We start from the raw sequence: 19,790 nt of genomic DNA, 5'->3' as shown, positions 1-19,790 counted from the left end.
TTTCCCTAGCAACAACTTTTTTTTTTTTTTTGTGTAAACTTTATGAACAAGGATACAGTACACAGCACAGCTCCTGTCTTTCAGTATGTGAGGGGGCTGAGTGCAGCAGGCTGACGGGGAACAGTGAGGGGTTCTCGGGTAATCGCTCAGTGTAGGCGCCGAGGACACTGGCTCAGTACTAGGCCGCAGGCTGCGCAGCCTCGCTCTCTGCCTAGGCGCGCGCCCGTTTCCGTAGCAACATTTTTTTTTTTTTTTTGAGGAACTTTATTAGCAATGATAGGCGCAGCGGACAGTGCCCAGTCCAGTCCAGTCAGGGTCCTGCTCCCGCCCAGACTATTTATAACTAGGTTTAGGAGAAGTGACATGGCGGCAGGGAGGATGCGGAGAGGTTCTGTGGTGGAGAACAGTTGTTGTTCTGATCTCACCATAGACATGGCCATGAATCAGTCCTACGGCTGGGCTTGTGCTTGGGGTTTCTGATAAGTGACCAGTCTAGAGTTCCTCAGACACTAAACCCCTAGGACTTGTAGTTCCTCAGATACTAAACCCCTAGGACTTGTAGTTCCTCAGACACTAAACCCCTAGGACTTGTAGTTCCTCAGACACTAAACCCCTGGGACTTGTAGTTCCTCAGACACTAAACCCCTGGGACTTGTAGTTCCTCAGACACTAAACCCCTAGGACTTGTAGTTCCTCAGACACTAAACCCCTGGGACTTGTAGTTCCTCAGACACTAAACCCCTAGGACTTGTAGTTCCTCAGACACTAAACCCCTGGGACTTGTAGTTCCTCAGACACTAAACCCCTAGGACTTGTAGTTCCTCAGACACTAAACCCCTAGGACTTGTAGTTCCTCAGGCACTAAACCCCTAGGACTTGTAGTTCCTCAGACACTAAATACCTGGGACTTGTAGTTCCTCAGACACTAAACCCCTAGGACTTGTAGTTCCTCAGACACTAAACCCCTAGGACTTGTAGTTCCTCAGACACTAAACCCCTAGGACTTGTAGTTCCTCAGACACTAAACCCCTAGGACTTGTAGTTCCTCAGACACTAAACCCCTAGGACTTGTAGTTCCTCAGACACTAAATACCTGGGACTTGTAGTTCCTCAGACACTAAACCCCTAGGACTTGTAGTTCCTCAGACACTAAACCCCTAGGACTTGTAGTTCCTCAGACACTAAATACCTGGGACTTGTAGTTCCTCAGACACTGAATACCTGGGACTTGTAGTTCCTCAGGCACTAAACCCCTAGGACTTGTAGTTCCTCAGACACTAAACCCCTAGGACTTGTAGTTCCTCAGACACTGAATACCTGGGACTTGTAGTTCCTCAGACACTAAATACCTGGGACTTGTAGTTCCTCAGACACTAAACCCCTAGGACTTGTAGTTCCTCAGACACTGAATACCTGGGACTTGTAGTTCCTCAGACACTAAACCCCTAGGACTTGTAGTTCCTCAGACACTAAACCCCTAGGACTTGTAGTTCCTCAGACACTAAACCCCTAGGACTTGTAGTTCCTCAGACACTAAACCCCTAGGACTTGTAGTTCCTCAGACACTAAACCCCTAGGACTTGTAGTTCCTCAGACACTAAATACCTGGGACTTGTAGTTCCTCAGACACTAAACCCCTAGGACTTGTAGTTCCTCAGACACTAAACCCCTAGGACTTGTAGTTCCTCAGACACTAAACCCCTAGGACTTGTAGTTCCTCAGACACTAAATACCTGGGACTTGTAGTTCCTCAGACACTAAACCCCTAGGACTTGTAGTTCCTCAGACACTGAATACCTGGGACTTGTAGTTCCTCAGACACTAAATACCTGGGACTTGTAGTTCCTCAGACACTAAACCCCTAGGACTTGTAGTTCCTCAGACACTGAATACCTGGGACTTGTAGTTCCTCAGACACTAAATACCTGGGACTTGTAGTTCCTCAGACACTAAACCCCTAGGACTTGTAGTTCCTCAGACACTGAATACCTGGGACTTGTAGTTCCTCAGACAATAAAAATACCTCAGACACTAAATACCTGGGACTTGTAGTTCCTCAGACACTGAATACCTCAGACACTAAATACCTGGGACTTGTAGTTCCTCAGACACTGAATACCTGGGACTTGTAGTTCCTCAGGCACTAAACCCCTAGGACTTGTAGTTCCTCAGACACTAAACCCCTAGGACTTGTAGTTCCTCAGACACTGAATACCTGGGACTTGTAGTTCCTCAGACACTAAATACCTGGGACTTGTAGTTCCTCAGACACTAAACCCCTAGGACTTGTAGTTCCTCAGACACTGAATACCTGGGACTTGTAGTTCCTCAGACAATAAAAATACCTCAGACACTAAATACCTGGGACTTGTAGTTCCTCAGACACTGAATACCTCAGACACTAAATACCTGGGACTTGTAGTTCCTCAGACAGTAAATACCTGAGACTTGTAGTTCCACAGACAATAAAAATACCTGGGACTTGTAGTTTCTCAGGCACTAAACACTTGGGACTTGTAGTTCCTCAGGCACAAAATACCTGGGACTTGTAGTTCCTCAGACAGTAAATAACGGTGACTTGTAGTTCCTCAGACACTAAATACCTAGGACTTGTAGTTCCTCAGACACTGAATACCTGGGACTTGTAGTTCCTCAGACAATAAAAATACCTCAGGCACTGAATACCTGGGACTTGTAGTTCCTCAGACAGTAAATAACGGTGACTTGTAGTTCCTCAGACACTAAACCCCTTGGACTTGAAGTTTCTCAGGCACTAAACACTTGGGACTTGTAGTTTCTCAGACACAAAATACCTCAGGCACTAAATACCTGGGACTTGTAGTTCCTCAGACACTAAATACCTCAGGCACTAAATACCTGGGACTTGTAGTTCCTCAGACACTAAATACCTCAGGCACTAAATACCTGGGACTTATAGTTCCCCAGGCAATAAACCCCTTGGACTCGTAGTTCCTCAGACAATACTTGGGACTTGTGGTTCCTCAGACACTAAATAACAATGACATGTAGTTCCTCAGGCACAAAATACCTGGGAGTTGAAGTTTCTCAGGCACTAAACCCCTGGGACTTGTAGTTCCTCAGGCACTAAACCCCTGGGATTTGTAGTTCCTCAGGCACTAAACCCCTGGGACTTGTAGTTCCTCAGGCACTAAACCCCTGGGACTTGTAGTTCCTCAGGCACTAAACCCCTGGGACTTGTAGTTCCTCAGGCACTAAACCCCTGGGACTTGTAGTTCCTCAGGCACTAAACCCCTGGGACTTGTAGTTCCTCAGGCACTAAACCCCTGGGACTTGTAGTTCCTCAGACACTAAACCCCTGGGACTTGTAGTTCCTCAGACACTAAACCCCTGGGACTTGTAGTTCCTCAGGCACTAAACCCCTGGGACTTGTAGTTCCTCAGGCACTAAACCCCTGGGACTTGTAGTTCCTCAGGCACTAAACCCCTGGGACTTGTAGTTCCTCAGGCACTAAACCCCTGGGACTTGTAGTTCCTCAGACACTAAACCCCTGGGACTTGTAGTTCCTCAGGCACTAAACCCCTGAGACTTGTAGTTCCTTAGGCCAATTACCCTCCCCCAAGTACCGCACGAGACCAGCATAAGAGATTCCTAACCAGAACGTCCTATGTACACAGCCTGCAGATAAAGATCAGTGCTGTTGTGTACACCGGCTGCTTCCTGGGTCATGTTCACATTGTCAGATGTAATTTCTACAACCTTTCCTTCACACATCATTTACATCTTTAGTAAACATTTTCCAACAGGTTTAGGTGACCTCAGATGTTCCCCCGCCGTTGTGTAATACGCCATTACAATGTGATTGTACAGCTAAACAAAGGACTCTTATACACAGAACCTGTAGGGAGACTCTGAGTCTTCAGCTCCATACTATGTCATGTATATATATAGTATATACAGCTGTGCTCATCCCTTATTGCACGCAGCCGCTCTTTCACAATTGTATTGAATCCATCATTGTTCTTGGGGACTCTGATCACACTACATGTCACATTATGCAACCGACATCATTGTGTCTTGCATAAATAATAAGGCAGCGATTGTCTATTATCATCCATTTCACACATCGAGGAAACGCCTTCCGCATCTCACTGACTCATGAGAGCAAGCCGTGGCAAAGTCTGGGAGATTCCAGGGTGTCATATAAACCTCGCCGCCGTCTTAGGTTGCTCATGCAGGTTTTGTATCTTTATTCCGTCTAGTTTAAGAGCTTCTCCGATAATTCACAAAATTACATTTGGAGTCCTTTAAAGCATTAACCCGATGGAATGTTAATCTGAGAATTTGTTCTATATTATGTCATTACGTAGATATGTAATCCCTTAAGGGTGCGGTGTGGTTGTCATTGTGTAAAGTACTGGCCCTATTTTAGGGACATCTCTATAATGTCCTCAAAATTAGAGATACAGGAGCAGTAATGCCCCTCGACCCCAAAGGGTTTGTCTTCTACCCAAGACTCCTTAACTGCAGCAAGAATCCCTACTTTGAGCTGCAACGAAATCATGTACGCTTATTAGCATATATAGAAAGCCATTCATTGGCTACTTAGAAGTCTTCCAGTCTTACTTCAAGGGGTTTTCCAGAACTGCAACATCCTTCACTCATAACAGATTAGTGGGGGTCCGCCACCTGGGACTCCCACAGATCAGCTGGTCGAAGCAGCAGCAGTTCTCTGCCATGTCATATCATATCTATTAGTCACATATCCCATATGAAGCTCGATCCCATTCAAGTACATTGACCTGAGCTGCCAGCGTTATAGGAATAGCTTCACCTCTCTAAGGGTACGCACATATCTGCCCAGAGTCTGTCTGAATGGGTTTTTAAACTGACCACCAGCAAGCCGTTCCGGGGACTTAGATGGAAACACGAAGGGTGGACAGCGGGGCTAGTGTGAACGCCGCATTACTCATATTCACAAAAAGTTAGCATACAATAGGTTAAAAAATGTACGAGCAATCCAAAAACGTCCGACACCCAGGTACATGGTTCACACCATGTCAAAGATTTACATCAGGACTATTTCCACATGTATGATACTATATTAGAAACTTCTGTACCTACCTTCTGGCCTTAGGGTCTTATTGCAAAAACTGTATACGTTGAGCTCTGCATAATCTATTGTATACAGAGAACATACCATGCTGACACATACCGGCCCAGCTTAGGCCTCAGGGATAGTCTTTTGGCTTCCGTCATAGGCCCCTTGGATACATCACACGTCTGTCTGGAGCTTACCTGACATATCTGCTAAAACCGTATTGTAATGTGACGTGAACACGGCCTAGTTGCTACTTTTGAGCAATGTATGAATATAAACCATACCGTACTGTATATATAATTTTATATATAATATATATATATATATATATATATATATATATATATATATATATATCTATTATTACACAGCCTACATGTTGCTTTCTTCCTCATTTCTCACAGGCGCCTGACTTTATCTTCTGTGATGTTTTTTTTTCTCCTCTTCTTCATGGTGTCACTTGAAATTAGCCGTTCCTCTTTACATTCTTGCGCCCGGCAGAGGAATCTCTTTGAGGGTCACCACTTTTGGCTTGTTGTGTATGTCAGTGTCCAATCTGTGATAATTGTGCGATTATTCACTCCATTACAGATCACAGCCCTCATTCTTTACATCAAAGTCACTTTGGATTATTGTGGTTGTGTTCTCATCTGGGTCACCGGATCATATAAGTCACGATCCTTTAAGGTTACTGTAATGACCACCCTCTCTGAGCACGCGTGCCGCCATATACAGCGCAGCGTCCTGATCTAAATAGAACTCTATAGGTTACAAATATAGACATTGGAGGGAAAGTTTTTTTAAGACTGGTGTTCTGCACATCAGTCTTGGGCTACATGACTAGGGGACTACTGGGGAGACCAATTTCATATCTGTAAGCATCCGTACCCGAGTGTCATCCATCCCCCACTAATTTCAATCCCCCCATTGAAATTCCATTTCACTCCTTTCCAGTGACAGGGAGCAGGATAAGACCTTCTGTATAATCATCGAAACGGTGCATCGGAGACTCAGCATGCGCACTTGATCATGTGCATGAGGTCTTAATCGAGTCCCAGAGGGTCCATGATCTGCCTAAATTCTTAAAGGGCTCCCATGCCAGAATTAAGATCTACGCCAGTCGGGAACTAGTGTAAAGTCACCTTGCACCAGCTTTCTGGGGGTGACCTATAGTAAGAGACTGTTCACATCACGTTTTGATCATCAGTTTAATTGATCAGATTTATGGATACAATAAAACTGTTGAAAATGGAAACTGATAACCGCCCATTTACAGGCCCCATGGACACAACTGAAAGCGCTGTCCAAAGGGGGTCCCGATGCTCCGTTCCATACAATATGGAACGTCGCCTAACCAGCTCGAGGACAATGGAATGGAGCAGAATCCCCCCACCATTGACATCAGTGGAGGAGGGGAGGAATTCGGATCATACTCAAATTTACATTCATCTAGAAAATCGGATTGGTCTTGTGCCTTAATGTTAAATAAGACAGATATTGTGTTATACGCTCCAAGCCTAGCGAATCCATCATAGCATAGATATATGGTCATCCCGGTGGCTCAGTGGTTACGTTCATGGCTTTGGATCCAGCCAAGGACAACATGGGGCGTTTGTATGTTCTCCCCGTGTTTGTGTGGGTTTCCTCCGGGTACTCTGCTTTCCTCGGACCCTCCAAAGCCGTACTGATAGGGAATGCAGCTTGTGAGCCCTATATGGGACAGTGACTGACAATGTCCATAAAGCGCTGAGGAATAGGATGGCGTTATATAAGTAAGCAAAATAAATAATAAGGTAAAACTGATTCATGAACAGGAAGAGGCGCTTCCAAGGAAAGCAAACCTAAACTTGTATCCGAAAATTAAGAGGAGTGTCTACTAACAAAACTCTAGTGTAGTGTAGCGGGCATCGTATATCACAGGGCCACACTTATCATTAGGCAGAGTAGGGCAGTGCCCGTCGCCATTAGGTGTTTACGGAGGCTCAACCTGTTCTAACCCTGCCTGATATTCTAGGATGATTAATTACTAGGGTTAATTATATTACCTGTCATAAAAATAGGTGATATACAATGAACATTGGCTCCTGGAGTATAAATACACCCATTTATACACAATGCACACCACTGTGCGGCCTGTGACTGCGTTCACACCATTTACCAGCATCCATATTTAAAGATGACCTGCGCTAGGTCTGAAATGCCCCATCATGTGACTAACCCTGTGACCACTCACCCCATGTCCCTGCCTAATGAGAATTTCGGCCATTGCTCTCGGTAAGCCTGAAGAAGGACATTTTTCTGAAACATCACCACTATCAAGGGTGTAAAGTTTCAGTAGCCCAGATGCAAAAGCTGTGTCCCGTCCACACATATTTGCATTTCCCTTTCCTTCTGTATCTGGGCCCAAACTATCACAACAAGTCTGTGCATACAAACTTCTCCCATGTCAGTGCCCTCTTTCGTGCCACATCCTCGTTCCTCAACTATCTGCTTATTTCTAATTGCTATTTTTGCAGTGGAAGGGTTAATTTTCTCCTTTCTGACAGTGGAGGGCTGTGTAACATACATTGTCTCGCTCCAGAGCACCAGAGGGGGGATACATTTTACAATACACAGACTGCCAGCCATCAAAGGAAATCAGAAAGGAGAGCAAAGAAGTTTCTCCAGCCCTAGTGTGTTGGGGCTGATTTGTGGGTCCCTTTGGCTTCTGGGCCCAGAATGAGCCCACATAACCTTATCATCAGCCCTATGCCGAGGTCAGAGCAGCCATTGTGTACTTGTGTACGTTTCTTTTTACCTTTATCATGGCTATAGACTTGGAATTACCGTCACAGAATGTAGACCCCACCATGTGCTCACGCTGAGACAATATTGAGACGTTACACAAGTTTTTGGGAGCAGTTTCATACTTAACAATATCATTTTATTAGCTTTGTGCCTGTGTCACTTTTTATAAAGTGAACTTTTACCAACCTTTCTATATTGTAGACAAGGGTGAAGAGCAGCGGTTGCACAGACCACAAGTCTCAGATGAGCCGGGAAACACTGTATTCTCTATATATGCAATGCACCAGGGAGCTTGACTGCAGCACAATGAGCTTCTTGTAGAGAACCACACATATGTCATGCAGATACACTGCTGCTGAGCTTCTAATCTTCTCCAGGCTAAGCCAGGCAGATATATAATGTTAGCTTCAACTTTTAACAGTCTCTTACCCTGCTCCTCAGGATCGGTGGGGTTCCCAGCTGTCAAAACCCCCACCGATCAGAAAGTTATGATCATTCTGTGGATATAACTTGCACTAGCTGCACAGCCCCTTTTACATCTGATTCCCTACAGTGTCAAATTTATTAAGACTAGCGTATGATATGGCAGGCTCAGTGGCACAGAGAACGGGAGATTTCTGAGAAGCTACGACCACTTCATAAATCTGTCTACAGTCTCTACGCCAGAATGGAAGTTAGGAGCTAGCGTAGGTTTCCGTCGTAACTCACACCAGAAAACCCGCCCCTCATCCCCGTACTGCCCATATTTGCCCATTTTATGGGTGAGGCCCATCGGGGCTTGAGTCTAACATTTGGCACAAGAAAGGGCCTTGTGCCAAATGTGTGCCTCAATATTATCCCTATACACCAGTTTTCTGCCCCTCTATGTGTTCAGACCTCTATGTTAGCCTGCTTCTTAAAGGAGACCTGTCAGGTGGATTTGGGACACTAAACCACTCAAAGGTCACCCTGTTGTAAAGCCAACCAAACAAACCTTTATATTTACCAGAGATGGGTTCTTCACAGCAGCGGGGTGAGGTTTTTTATTTTCAGGGCAGGCACAGATGGATTTTTACACCATGGTGGTTTGGGACACTAAAACCTGGTTCATAAGGATCTTTGGATCCCTAATCGGAAGATCCAAATAAGGAACCTAGTGTCCCAAATTGTCCTGACAGGTTTCCTTTAAAGAGAATCTGGATCCTCTAAGCCACCATGTGTTTGGTTCTGCCTGGACTGGGTTGCGGAGTCTAAAGGATCTTTTATTCCTTTCTTGTTTATGGGCATTTCCAGCGAGAATCTTGGGTCTTGGTCCCCACAATAGCCACCAGTTGCTGAAGGTGCAGTAGGGTAGTCAAGAACAGATCCAAGGGAAGTGGTCAAGGAGGCAAAAGGCCGGAGAATGAGAAGGGATCGTAGGCAGGGGATACCCAGGAAGAACAAGGGGTATCCGGCAAACAGTCTCAAGGGCAAGATGTCATCAAGTTGGAGAAACATGAGGTCCAACGTCAAGTTCATATACAATACAGATTTAAGAGCAAACACCTAGTAGTTGCCAGTTGAGTCAGAGCGCATGTCACATGGACACCGAGCATTTGTAAGCTCACAGCTACTCTAATACATTTTTGGATTAGAACCAATTTCCATTTGTTCATAATATTCGGATTGGCAGCTTACTGAGCAAATCTGCGGATGCCTCTTTTTCTTCTAGAAACTTGAGCAAACAAATCTTGGCTGAAAACATTCCTGATGAGCACTTGTTTTCTGCATGAATACTTGAGTCATCGTCAAGAAGAGGGTCAGATATAGGAAGCTGCCAATAGTAATGGATTTTTTGGTCTAAACAGTCATCTCTGCAAGAAGATGAGATCTGGTCTTACCACATGTCAACAGGAGATGAGTTGTAGTAACAATGCCTGGCCACTATACAGTATACAGAGCTATCTCTGTACTGTATAATACAGAGATGAGATGCAGCCCCAAAACTTTATCCATGTGGGAGTCCGCTATCTGATCAGATAACCCAAGAATAAACTATAAAAAAATGGAGGTAGCCATTTCACTACGGCCCTCTCACCTGAGAAATCTAAAGGCCTATCTGCCACCCAAAAATAATATAATCGTACTTGCCAACATTTTGATAGGGGACTCCAGGAGAATAGGGCCCAAAGCACAGCGCAAAAAGACTGCCAACCAGATTGCCCTGGAGATTTGACAGCATGTCCGGGAGGTCAACCCTTTTTTCAGGAGCTTTTAGGAGTGTTAGCAAATGGTAGGTGGGGTCCATGTTGGGGACATTGTATCAAATTATACCTCGGCATATCTCCGGGAACAACACAGCAGTGTAATAGACCAGTATGTGCCATGGAGACAACCAGTACCACCATGGCCGCCTCTGGTTAGTAGTTCTTACTGCTTGGGATATTTATAAAATGTTTAAAAATGGGCGTTGACTACTTGTAAATACTTCTCCTCAGATTTAGTCGTTCAGCCATGTGTACTCATTGCCTTCCTATTACCTTCTGGGTTGTTTCTTTGGGCCTAGCCAGATCAGACACAACAAAAGAGGCAATTTATCAATCGTAGCACAAAATGCATCAGGGAAAACGAACACGTGTCAAAATAGCGCACAAGAAAAGTCTTGAAGTCTAACATGGCCGGTCCAATATCTGGAGATCCCCACACAGATTAGATTGTCATTCAGTGTGTATGATGCACACATTCAGGCTGGATTCACACCTGTGCTAGGATTCCATTCCCCAAATCCAAGCACAGGTGTAAACCTGCTGCTACCAAGGATTGCACAATCATGGTGGTAGATAGCTCTGCTTCCCTGTATAATTCTGCAACCGGTGGCCACTATATTGGGTATTTATAGCAGTAGAGACCTCATATGTGCATTGTATCCACACCAGCTTAGATCATTTCATTTTGTACCTCTTGCTCTTTAGATCCCAGACCCCCACGTGTTTCATGGAAGAATTACCATCACTATTATGGGGATTGGATCCGGTGTTCCTAGTGTTTGCCAAGTTGTACATTAGAGACATTTTGGGACTAAAGGAGTCTCATCAAGTCCCTGGTAAGTGTTAGACATTGTTCCTCTCTTTTTTTGGCTGCCTTTTTAATGTTTTATTTGCTTTTTCAGTCGTGTAGCCAGGATAGGGCATGCTCCTTGTTTTTCCCTAATAACCAGCACATGTGTCCCCTGCCATCCATCTCTGCAGGTAACCTATATCTGTATCATTACAGGAATCTTTTTCTACAATGGACATCCTATCAGACAAGTAGATATATTAGGAACCATTGTCTGCGTCCAAGAGAAGGAGGCTTTCTACAGCTATGGAGGTGTGTGTATTCCTTATTGTATGCCTTACCTGGCTGTGTATTCTTCTCCGGATGGATAGATAAGCACATAGCAAATAATCTTCCTGTTTGCTTGGCTGTTACATTGTATCACTGCACCGTATGCAAATACTCAGGGTAAACATTATGACACGTCTATAAATCCTTACTCCTTATCGACTGGTGTCTGCTGATAATTCCCCAGTAATCCCAAAACGATAGTATATTTATTGTATTATAAACCAATCCCTTAATATGTCATGCAGCTTTGCCGTGAATCTGTGACCTTACTCCCCACAACCGGTGATATGTGGACAAATCAATGTCTATCACAACGAACCAAATCACAGGATTATTGTTCTATGTGGGACACGCCATTAGCATCTATGATCTAAAATATCCATATTGTATACCCAGAGTAACATTATAGTAAATGCCCTGGAAGTAGAAACTTCATCCCTTGTCTAACTGCAAAATATCATCTCTGTTACTGTAAGAAATGGCACCTGACAATAACATGGGAACAGATCGCTTGCACGTTTGCTTAACTACCCAACCAATACACCCTTTCTGATTTTACATTTCATTTACTACCCTCCTGTTTTCGGGCCACCTGCCAAACTGCCCCACCCATCCCCTTCCTCCTCCAGTGTCTGACGCCAACTAATGGATCAGTTTCCTGCTCGCTCTCCCTATGCATCTATTACCAGTACAGTCCAAGTAGATGGGCAGAGGCTGCCGGACCAAACTGTGCAAAAATATATCCATAGCTGTAGCGTTTTCTAAAAATATAAAAATTAAAATTGAATATATATATTATATTAGTAATATATATATATATATATATATATATATATATATATATATATCAAAATTAAAAATAAATAAATATATTATATTATATTGTTTTGGGAATACTGTATCTCTGGAACGGTACGTCCGAGAGAGTTGAGGCCCAATCTAAAACCTTCCCGGACATCTGATGTATCTGTGTGCCAAATTTGGTGAAGATCGGCCTAGTCGTTTGGTCTTGCATAAAGAACAGACAAACAGAAATTCATTTTTATATACGATATATGTTTATTAAATTTTAATTTTTATAAATATATATATGTATATATAAAAATTTTCAGTATGAAGTACAATATAGAATATATAAATTGTATAAATTTTAGTATAAGTCGTTGATTTATGACTATGTCGCACCATAAAAGTGGATAATCCGTAACCCTATTGCTGAATAGCCCCTTTGACTTTTTATATCTTTCCCCGTCTCTTTGCCTTCTCATACAGTGGACGACAGCACCGGAGTTATCAGCTGTACTTGCTGGAAACCCTCAGGGCCAAAATCTTCTTCAGGTAAACTATCACTGAGCGTGTGACATTACAATGTGTCTGTTACTGTAGAGATTTGTATGAGGTGTATGGTCAGGCTTACAGGTTGTACAGGGTAACCACAAGGAGTTTGATATTTCCATTTACCCATGCACCTTATATCAGTCCTGGGTTAAAGGGAGTCTACCACCCCCACAAGCTTATTCAGCTACTACTACCATGTTACAGCGGATATTACACTGATAAACCTCATCCCTGAAGATCCGCACAGGCGCCGGAGCACCAGAGATGAGTCCGATCTCTAAGTATAAAGGATTGTTACTTAAATCAAGTCACAGTCAGGGACACTAAACCCCGCTCCATATGGACCTGTGGGTGTTTCAGTGTCTCAAATGGACCTGACGGGTTCTCCTTAACCACCCCCAAGGTGCAATGTCACGGAAATGATATCTCCTATATAATAGCTGCAGCCATTTCTTACTGAAGGCCGCATTGTATTATGTTTCCTTCACAGATTACCTTCCTAGTAAGCAAATCTTCGGGATGTTTACTCTCGCATTATGTTTATTCATTCAAATCAGTTCTTGGCAATCCCAGAAATTGGATTCGGTAATGTTTGACCTGCTTGAAAACTGAGTCTAGTCTTAGGAAGCTCGAGATCTAATCTACTATAAAATAGCTGCTCATTGTCTTGGGTAAGGCGGAAGTGTTTGCATAGGAACTCACTGTAGGGACACGAGTGTACATGACGAGTGTACATGACGTGCTTGTGCAGACTCTACCCCTTCCCACAAAGACAAATATGACTCCAATACTGTGAGACATTTAGGATAACTGCTGTAATGGGTGTTGAGCTCATGCTGCATTCCTACATGGCTCATGCTGCATTCCTACATGGCTCATGCTGCATTCCTACATGGCTCATGCGTTGCTTCTGGATTTTTACACCTTTTCGGTGCCATTTACGTCCATTGTTATATTGAGATGACGATGATTTTTGTAAGAATTTACTGTATTTCAAAACAAATGTAATGACTTGAAACTTGTGGAAGGCAAGAGTAACAAATCTACCCGTCCCCCCTTCCAAGGTGACCATATGAGGTTCCTTTAAGATTCCCACTGATGCCCAATTCAAACTTAAAGGGGTTGTGCCCACATGGAGCATATTCACGTTCTCAAATGGGCTATACATGACACTACTGTAAGAGTTCCTATAATTTGGTAAAGTTGATAGTACAGTGTATTGGCTGCATTCCATTGTCCTATAAAATATCACATCGCAACAGAATATTGGAAGAGCCTGACCTTAAAGTGGCCGTGCACATGACCCCTGAGCTGTGTGTAGCCCAGACCTCAGAAAGATGATGTAACACAACATAACAAGGTGCACCGGGGTCACAGAGCCAGACATACTTGTATGACGTCTTCATCCTCGCACCAGACTTACAGTATCTTTGATCTTTTGCATTTGTTTTCAGAGGATCAGAGAAGCACATCAGAAGCGAAGGATCTTAATGGATTAATGCAAGAGCTGTACAGACAGGAGAGCAGAAGCGCGAAGATGGAAATCGGTGACATCATCAGAGTCCGGGGTTACATCAAGGTTTTTAGGAACCAGAGGGAGGTGGTTGCTTCAACATTTTGTAAGTAAAGAATTCTGTTCTCCAATTTACTGGGGAAACAGACCCTCAGCATTCTTTCATTATATCATACTAATACCTATTAGGGTAACCTCAATATCTTGTCAATAGGGGCAGCAATTCACAAGGGGTAAATACCATTTGATTCTGGTGACAGTAACCTATCTATCTGCAGGGCTGGGGTGATATACTGGTTCTGGTGACACTAACCTATCTATCTGCAGGGCTGGAGTGATATTCTGATTCTGGTGACACTAACCTATCTGCAGGGCTGGGGTGATATACTGGGTCTGATGACACTAACCTATCTATCTGCAGGGCTGGGTGATATACTGGGTCTGGTGACACTAACCTATCTATCTGCAGGGCTGGGGTGATATGCTGGGTCTGGTGACTGTAACCTATCTGCAGGGCTGGGGTGATATACAGGGATCTGGTGACAGTAACCTATCTATCTGCAGGACTGGGGTGATATGCTGGTTCTGGTGATACTAACCTATCTATCTGCAGGGCTGGGGTGATATGCTGGGTCTGGTGACAGTAACCTATCTATCTGCAGGACTGGGGTGATATGCTGGTTCTGGTGATACTAACCTATCTATCTGCAGGGCTGGGGTGATATACTGGGTCTGGTGACTGTAACCTATCTGCAGGGCTGGGGTGATATACAGGGATCTGGTGATACTAACCTATCTATCTGCAGGGCTGGGGTGATATGCTGGTTCTGGTGATACTAACCCATCTATCTGCAGGGCTGGAGTGATATGCTGGTTCTGGCAATAAACTCCCTTTTAAATGTTATAAATGCAAATAAATTTTTTACTTTAGATAAAGTGAATGACCCTAAACTGGATGTGCAGATCACCCGGATGCTGAATCTCCCGCACCTCTACAGAAATGTCTATGATAAACCTTTTATTATTCCCGATCACCTGACTGATCCGTCCCACGGACTCTCGTAAGTTTTATGTTTTCTAACACAACATTGAAGTTCTACATATAAAGGGGTTGTAGCAAAACCTGAGACTGACTGCAATTCCAAAAACAGCCACTGGGTGGCCATAAATAGACACCTATAGGATAGACATCTCATGACAGAGTATCATCTTCCACCACACATATTGGGATATGTTAAGCCAAGAGAAAAGGTGAGGCAAGAAACCTTTGTCCAGTGAACTGTGTGAATTTTTTTTTTTTTGTTGTAGATTTGGGTTGTCGAGGACGGTTAACCTGTTCTTCTTATCTCTCTTTTCTTTCTCCCTCAGACATGATCAGCCGATGTCACGTTCTGAACTCATTTTACAGCTAAGTGAAAAAATCAAACAGTTTCTGGAAGAAAACCAAATTTCTAACTTTTACCAGCGGGAATTGGAAAGTGTGCCATCCCTACTGTCCACTGCCACCAAGCCAAGCCACATGATAGAGGCGGGGGTATGTTATATACTGGCCCAGATACAGGTGCTCTGTCTTTCTCTCCACTTTTCAGTCCGTTGTTGTTATCCTAAGATGGATCAGAACAATGGACTGAAAAGAGTTTGTTCACACTGTGGAATTTGTAACAACTGAAATATTCATATTCAGTGTCAGGAATTTGAAGCTGAATTTTACTTCTTGACCAAATTCTGCAATCAAATTCAGCTCCCGATTCTGCTGTGTGAACATACCCTTAGCCTTAGAGCAGCAGGACAGCTTGACGATAAGAGCCGCTTTTATTTTTCTTACAATTTTAGTGGCGATCCTCTTTTATTGAGGAATTTTTCATTTGCTGGTGATATCTACTTTGTTCTCTATTATCAGGAAGGTTCTAGCGTATCATCCAGAGAGATCCATAACCTCTTCAAGGAGGCCATACATCGACTTGAGGAGAAGGGCAATGTCTACCTGAAAGGCCACAAGACGGGAGTTTATCAGGTCAGAAGTTGGAACCACAAGAAACTCTTATCTGTCCACACTACGCATTGGGGCAAATTTATTCAGACTGGCATATCGCACGCCAGTCTTCATAAACGGCCCGGCTGGTGCAGGTAACAGCCTCTTCATAAATCTGGCGGACGTCCCCGCACCAGAATAATAGGAACTGCATAGATTTCCATTCTAACTCGCGCCTCATTTCATCCACATCCACACTGTGTGACCGATGAGGCGCGGATCGGGGCTTACGCCACATGTATGACATGAAACGTGTCTCGATATCATCTCCCTGTTGTAGAGGGAATGATGAATTCCCCCCCCCCCCATTAAAGGGATGTCCCATTAACAACCTATTCCCTATCACCGCTATGGGGGACAAGTTTCTGATCCCACTGACCACAAGAACAAGGGCCCCATATCCCCCCATTGAAATGGCGCAGTAATCAGACATGTCTGTCTAATCTTCTTGCAACTCTAAGACTTTGACAACAAAGCACTGTAGTCATCTTCCTTCTTCAGTCCCATAGGGTCGAATGGTGCGGGGGCCGTCATATGGAGCCATGACTGTGCTTAATGAACGTCACTTGGTGCTCTATCTGGTACAATAATCCAGGGCTCTTGTGATATGAGAAGGCTATATGTCATGTTCTGGAATCCTATAAGTTACATGTGTGTGTCTTGTAGGTACTATAGGTAATAGGTTATTTTTCGTGCAGGTGACGGAGCAAGATAAAGAATTACGTAAATTCACTCTCAGCATCATCCAGGCGGACTGCCGGGGGCACAGACGTGAGTGGCGGCTTCAGAAGTCTCTTCTATTATCCAACATAAGCATAAGGGTTAATATGTGAGACATTCACACTGAAATCCATATGTATACACGGGGGAAATCTGCTCCAACCGCCATGGATTTTGGTACAGATTTTGGTGACTATTTTGGGCTTTAGGGTTTTAAAATCTGCACCACAGGTCAATTTCTGCCTGGAAAAAATGGCGTAATGTGCATAAGAAATAGAATATATTGTGCGTATACTATATACCTGAGATATAGGGAAATCATCGCCACCTGCTGGTCATTACAAGGTATTACTAGGGAATACAGAGGGGAAACTTTGGGCCATTTTTTCTTTTTTTTTTTTCTTATTTCCTAATATATTTTAATTGAATTGGGATGAATTTGGGGGAAGAAGATCCGACACCTTATTTGATACTGCTGCCACAATTCCCTAATACCCGAAGGTGTAACATGAAACTCCTGGGCCCCAATGTAAATTTCGGACTAGCAGAGGTGTAACTCCATCCCATTAGGGTTAGGGGTGCTGCTGCCAGCTTAAGTTGGCCGGGGCCCCGCAGCATCTTTAGAGGTCCGGAAAGCCTTATTTACTGATCGCTATCCACCTAAAGATACCATCCACCAAAGAGCAGAGACCTACTCTCATCTTTACTGCCAGTGATGTATTCTATTATACAGGAGAGGGGCCAGGATATCAGGTAGTCCCTGCCCGCTGTCTTGAGGCTGGAGTCCCCCCCCCCAAACAATGGATAACCCTTTTAAAGGGTCATTCCTTTTACTAGCTATTGATGAGCCATCCTTAGTGAAGATCATCCATAAGAGATCTGTGGGGGTCCAACACTCGGATCCCCTCTTGATCACCTGTTTAAAGGGACTTATGCAAGTGCCGTGACCCCTTCACTATTGACATTGCACACTATGTGTTTTATAGGGGGCCATGCAATGTCATTATAGCCTCATCCTATAGAAGTGATCAGGATGTAATTCAATCGCATGGTCTACGGAAAACATGGTGTGCAGTGTGAATAGTGAAGGGGTCACGGCACTCAAACAAGTGCTGTGGTCCCTTCAAACAGCTGATCAGCAGGGGTCCTGGGTGTTGGAAGCTACTGAACTGAGAATAGGTGATTTATACTTTGGCCTGGACTATCAGAAGGGAACATCCTGTACTTGTAGAGGAACAATGATATAACCATCTTCATGGAGGATTCTTTACTGTAAGAGCGGTGAGACAATGGCACGCTCTACCCCATCATGTAATGGTTATTCACCAGGTTTTTGTGTATCTTTGTCACCGCCTTCTCCTTATACTTTAGATGCCGATAAAGGCTGCCACTTTCTGCACATACTGAACTGTGTACAGCAGAAATTCGGCGTGAGCATCAATGCAACTATACTGCAACATGTGACTGACGCTTTGGAAAGGAACAGCGATATCATCAGAACCATGGAGAAATATTACATCTCACTCTGAAAAATTATCAAGATATATATATATGCGTGTGTGTGTGTGTGTGTTTCAGGGGCCAGAAGCAGCCCTGCACCTATTCAAGTGAATGGCTTTGTTCTCGGACAGTTTCAGGGAGGTTGTTCCCGCCATCTTGTAGAACTAAGCCCAGATCTTCTGTGGATGTAGGCTCGCTTCAATCCGTCTGTCTCTTCATGTCATCCAAGACAGACTGGATGATGTTGAGATCAGGGCTCTTGTGATATATCTAAGTTGGTGACATTGATACCTGGTATCTATTGGATCTGCTGATATAAGTACAAGGAATTCTGGAGCTTCATTCAGATTTGGACAGTTGTAGAAATGTGCCACGTGTGAACATATAGAGGACGTATTCCATGCGCCATTCCAGGTTTGACTGTCCGTGGACACATCCTTTTCCAGGAGTAATAACAGAGGGACAGCACAGCTCAGAGATATGATAATCCAGAACTGTTATTGACTGGGGAATAGAAGAAGGTGACGGCCATCTTTACTTCTTCATTTTCTATGCCACGAGAGCCGGACTGTGCCGCAATCTTACACACCATATCAATATAAAATCCACCAGACTTTATAATAGATCGACTGCTTTATTATGTTCCACCGATCACAAAAACATCAACCTATAAAAAGTAACTGAGATACATTGGGTAACAACATGCTAGAGGAATTGAGAAATGTCTGTCTATTCTCCTGATCCCTCCTCACAGATGCTGATGCTTCATCTGCTTCCCTGCGGTGTTACTGAGCGCTTTGACCTTCTGGGGAAGTGAAAGGGAAGATATTGTAAGAATGTCCTAAGAAATAATATATTCTTCAATAACGTCAGTAACAATTTCCTAATGTCCTCAGTATCTTTTCTGTTAGCCATAGAAGGGACTGCAGGTTATTATGGGAATGTATCTAAGGGAAGGATCTAATGGTAAAAATTAAAGGATTATCTTATCTTTACCTTAGGTACATTCACACTGCTGTTATCCATGTCATATTGCACTTATATTGTGGAATTACAGGGGATTCATAGATGTTAATGGCCATCATGTAATACCAGGCCTACTCTCTGGATCTAATAGAGGGTAACTAAACTTTTATTATTTTAATCATAGTACAGATGAAGGGAACAAATTTTGTAATATACTTTATTAAATGAAAATCCCTGTTTCTTCACTTATTTGCTTCCTTCTAATCATATCTTATAATAGAACTCTATGGAGAGGAGAGGGGGAGGAAGGAGAGAGCTCCTCAAAACAGAGAGACATCTGCACCGTAGAGAGACCGTTCTCTTTCACGACACAGCTGTGTTATCAGGAGCAATAGGTAAGGACAGGCGAGCGGTCTGACTTTGCATTTTCTAGGTTATAGGGACTGTTCTAGGGACAGTCTCAATATAAAGCCCCAATAAAATAATGTATCTGTAACTATGACTTGTTC

The 19,790-nt window shown here is 43.7% G+C and overlaps 2 protein-coding genes across 3 annotated transcripts in view; one reads left to right on the top strand and one right to left on the bottom strand.

Moving 5' to 3' along the window:
- The first annotated feature begins 10,819 nt into the window (after positions 1-10,819).
- Positions 10,820-18,718, top strand: STN1 (STN1 subunit of CST complex). The gene is made up of 9 exons (XM_075288242.1): positions 10,820-10,928; positions 11,099-11,194; positions 12,485-12,550; positions 14,005-14,169; positions 14,995-15,124; positions 15,432-15,597; positions 15,964-16,077; positions 16,794-16,866; positions 18,187-18,718. The coding sequence occupies exons 1-9, from the start codon at positions 10,820-10,822 to the stop codon at positions 18,342-18,344; spliced, it is 1,077 nt and encodes a 358-aa protein (XP_075144343.1). The 3' UTR covers positions 18,345-18,718.
- A 218-nt stretch (positions 18,719-18,936) lies between these two features.
- Positions 18,937-19,790, bottom strand: part of LOC142183584 (alpha-2-macroglobulin-like) — a 44,926-nt gene continuing 44,072 nt past the window's right edge. For both annotated transcript variants that reach the window (XM_075258718.1, XM_075258717.1), the window contains one exon: positions 18,937-19,120. In XM_075258718.1, coding sequence (XP_075114819.1) covers positions 19,101-19,120 — 20 coding nt within the window. In that variant the 3' untranslated portion in view covers positions 18,937-19,100. The remainder of the gene's footprint in view (positions 19,121-19,790) is intronic.

The sequence above is a fragment of the Leptodactylus fuscus genome, chromosome 10 (genome assembly GCF_031893055.1).
Source record: "Leptodactylus fuscus isolate aLepFus1 chromosome 10, aLepFus1.hap2, whole genome shotgun sequence".
Lineage (NCBI taxonomy): Eukaryota > Metazoa > Chordata > Amphibia > Anura > Leptodactylidae > Leptodactylus > Leptodactylus fuscus.
The sequence above is the reverse complement of the archived record's forward strand: the minus strand, read 5'-3'. Positions and strand labels throughout refer to the sequence as shown.

Bases quoted from the DNA above. Each gene is read 5' to 3' on its own strand.
- STN1 (XM_075288242.1), top strand. From the start codon at position 10,820: ATGGAAGAATTACCATCACTATTATGGGGATTGGATCCGGTGTTCCTA. The intron at 14,170-14,994 runs GTAAGTAAAGAA...TTTTTACTTTAG, and splicing joins GGTGGTTGCTTCAACATTTT to ATAAAGTGAATGACCCTAAA. The intron at 16,867-18,186 runs GTGAGTGGCGGC...CTTATACTTTAG, and splicing joins GGACTGCCGGGGGCACAGAC to ATGCCGATAAAGGCTGCCAC.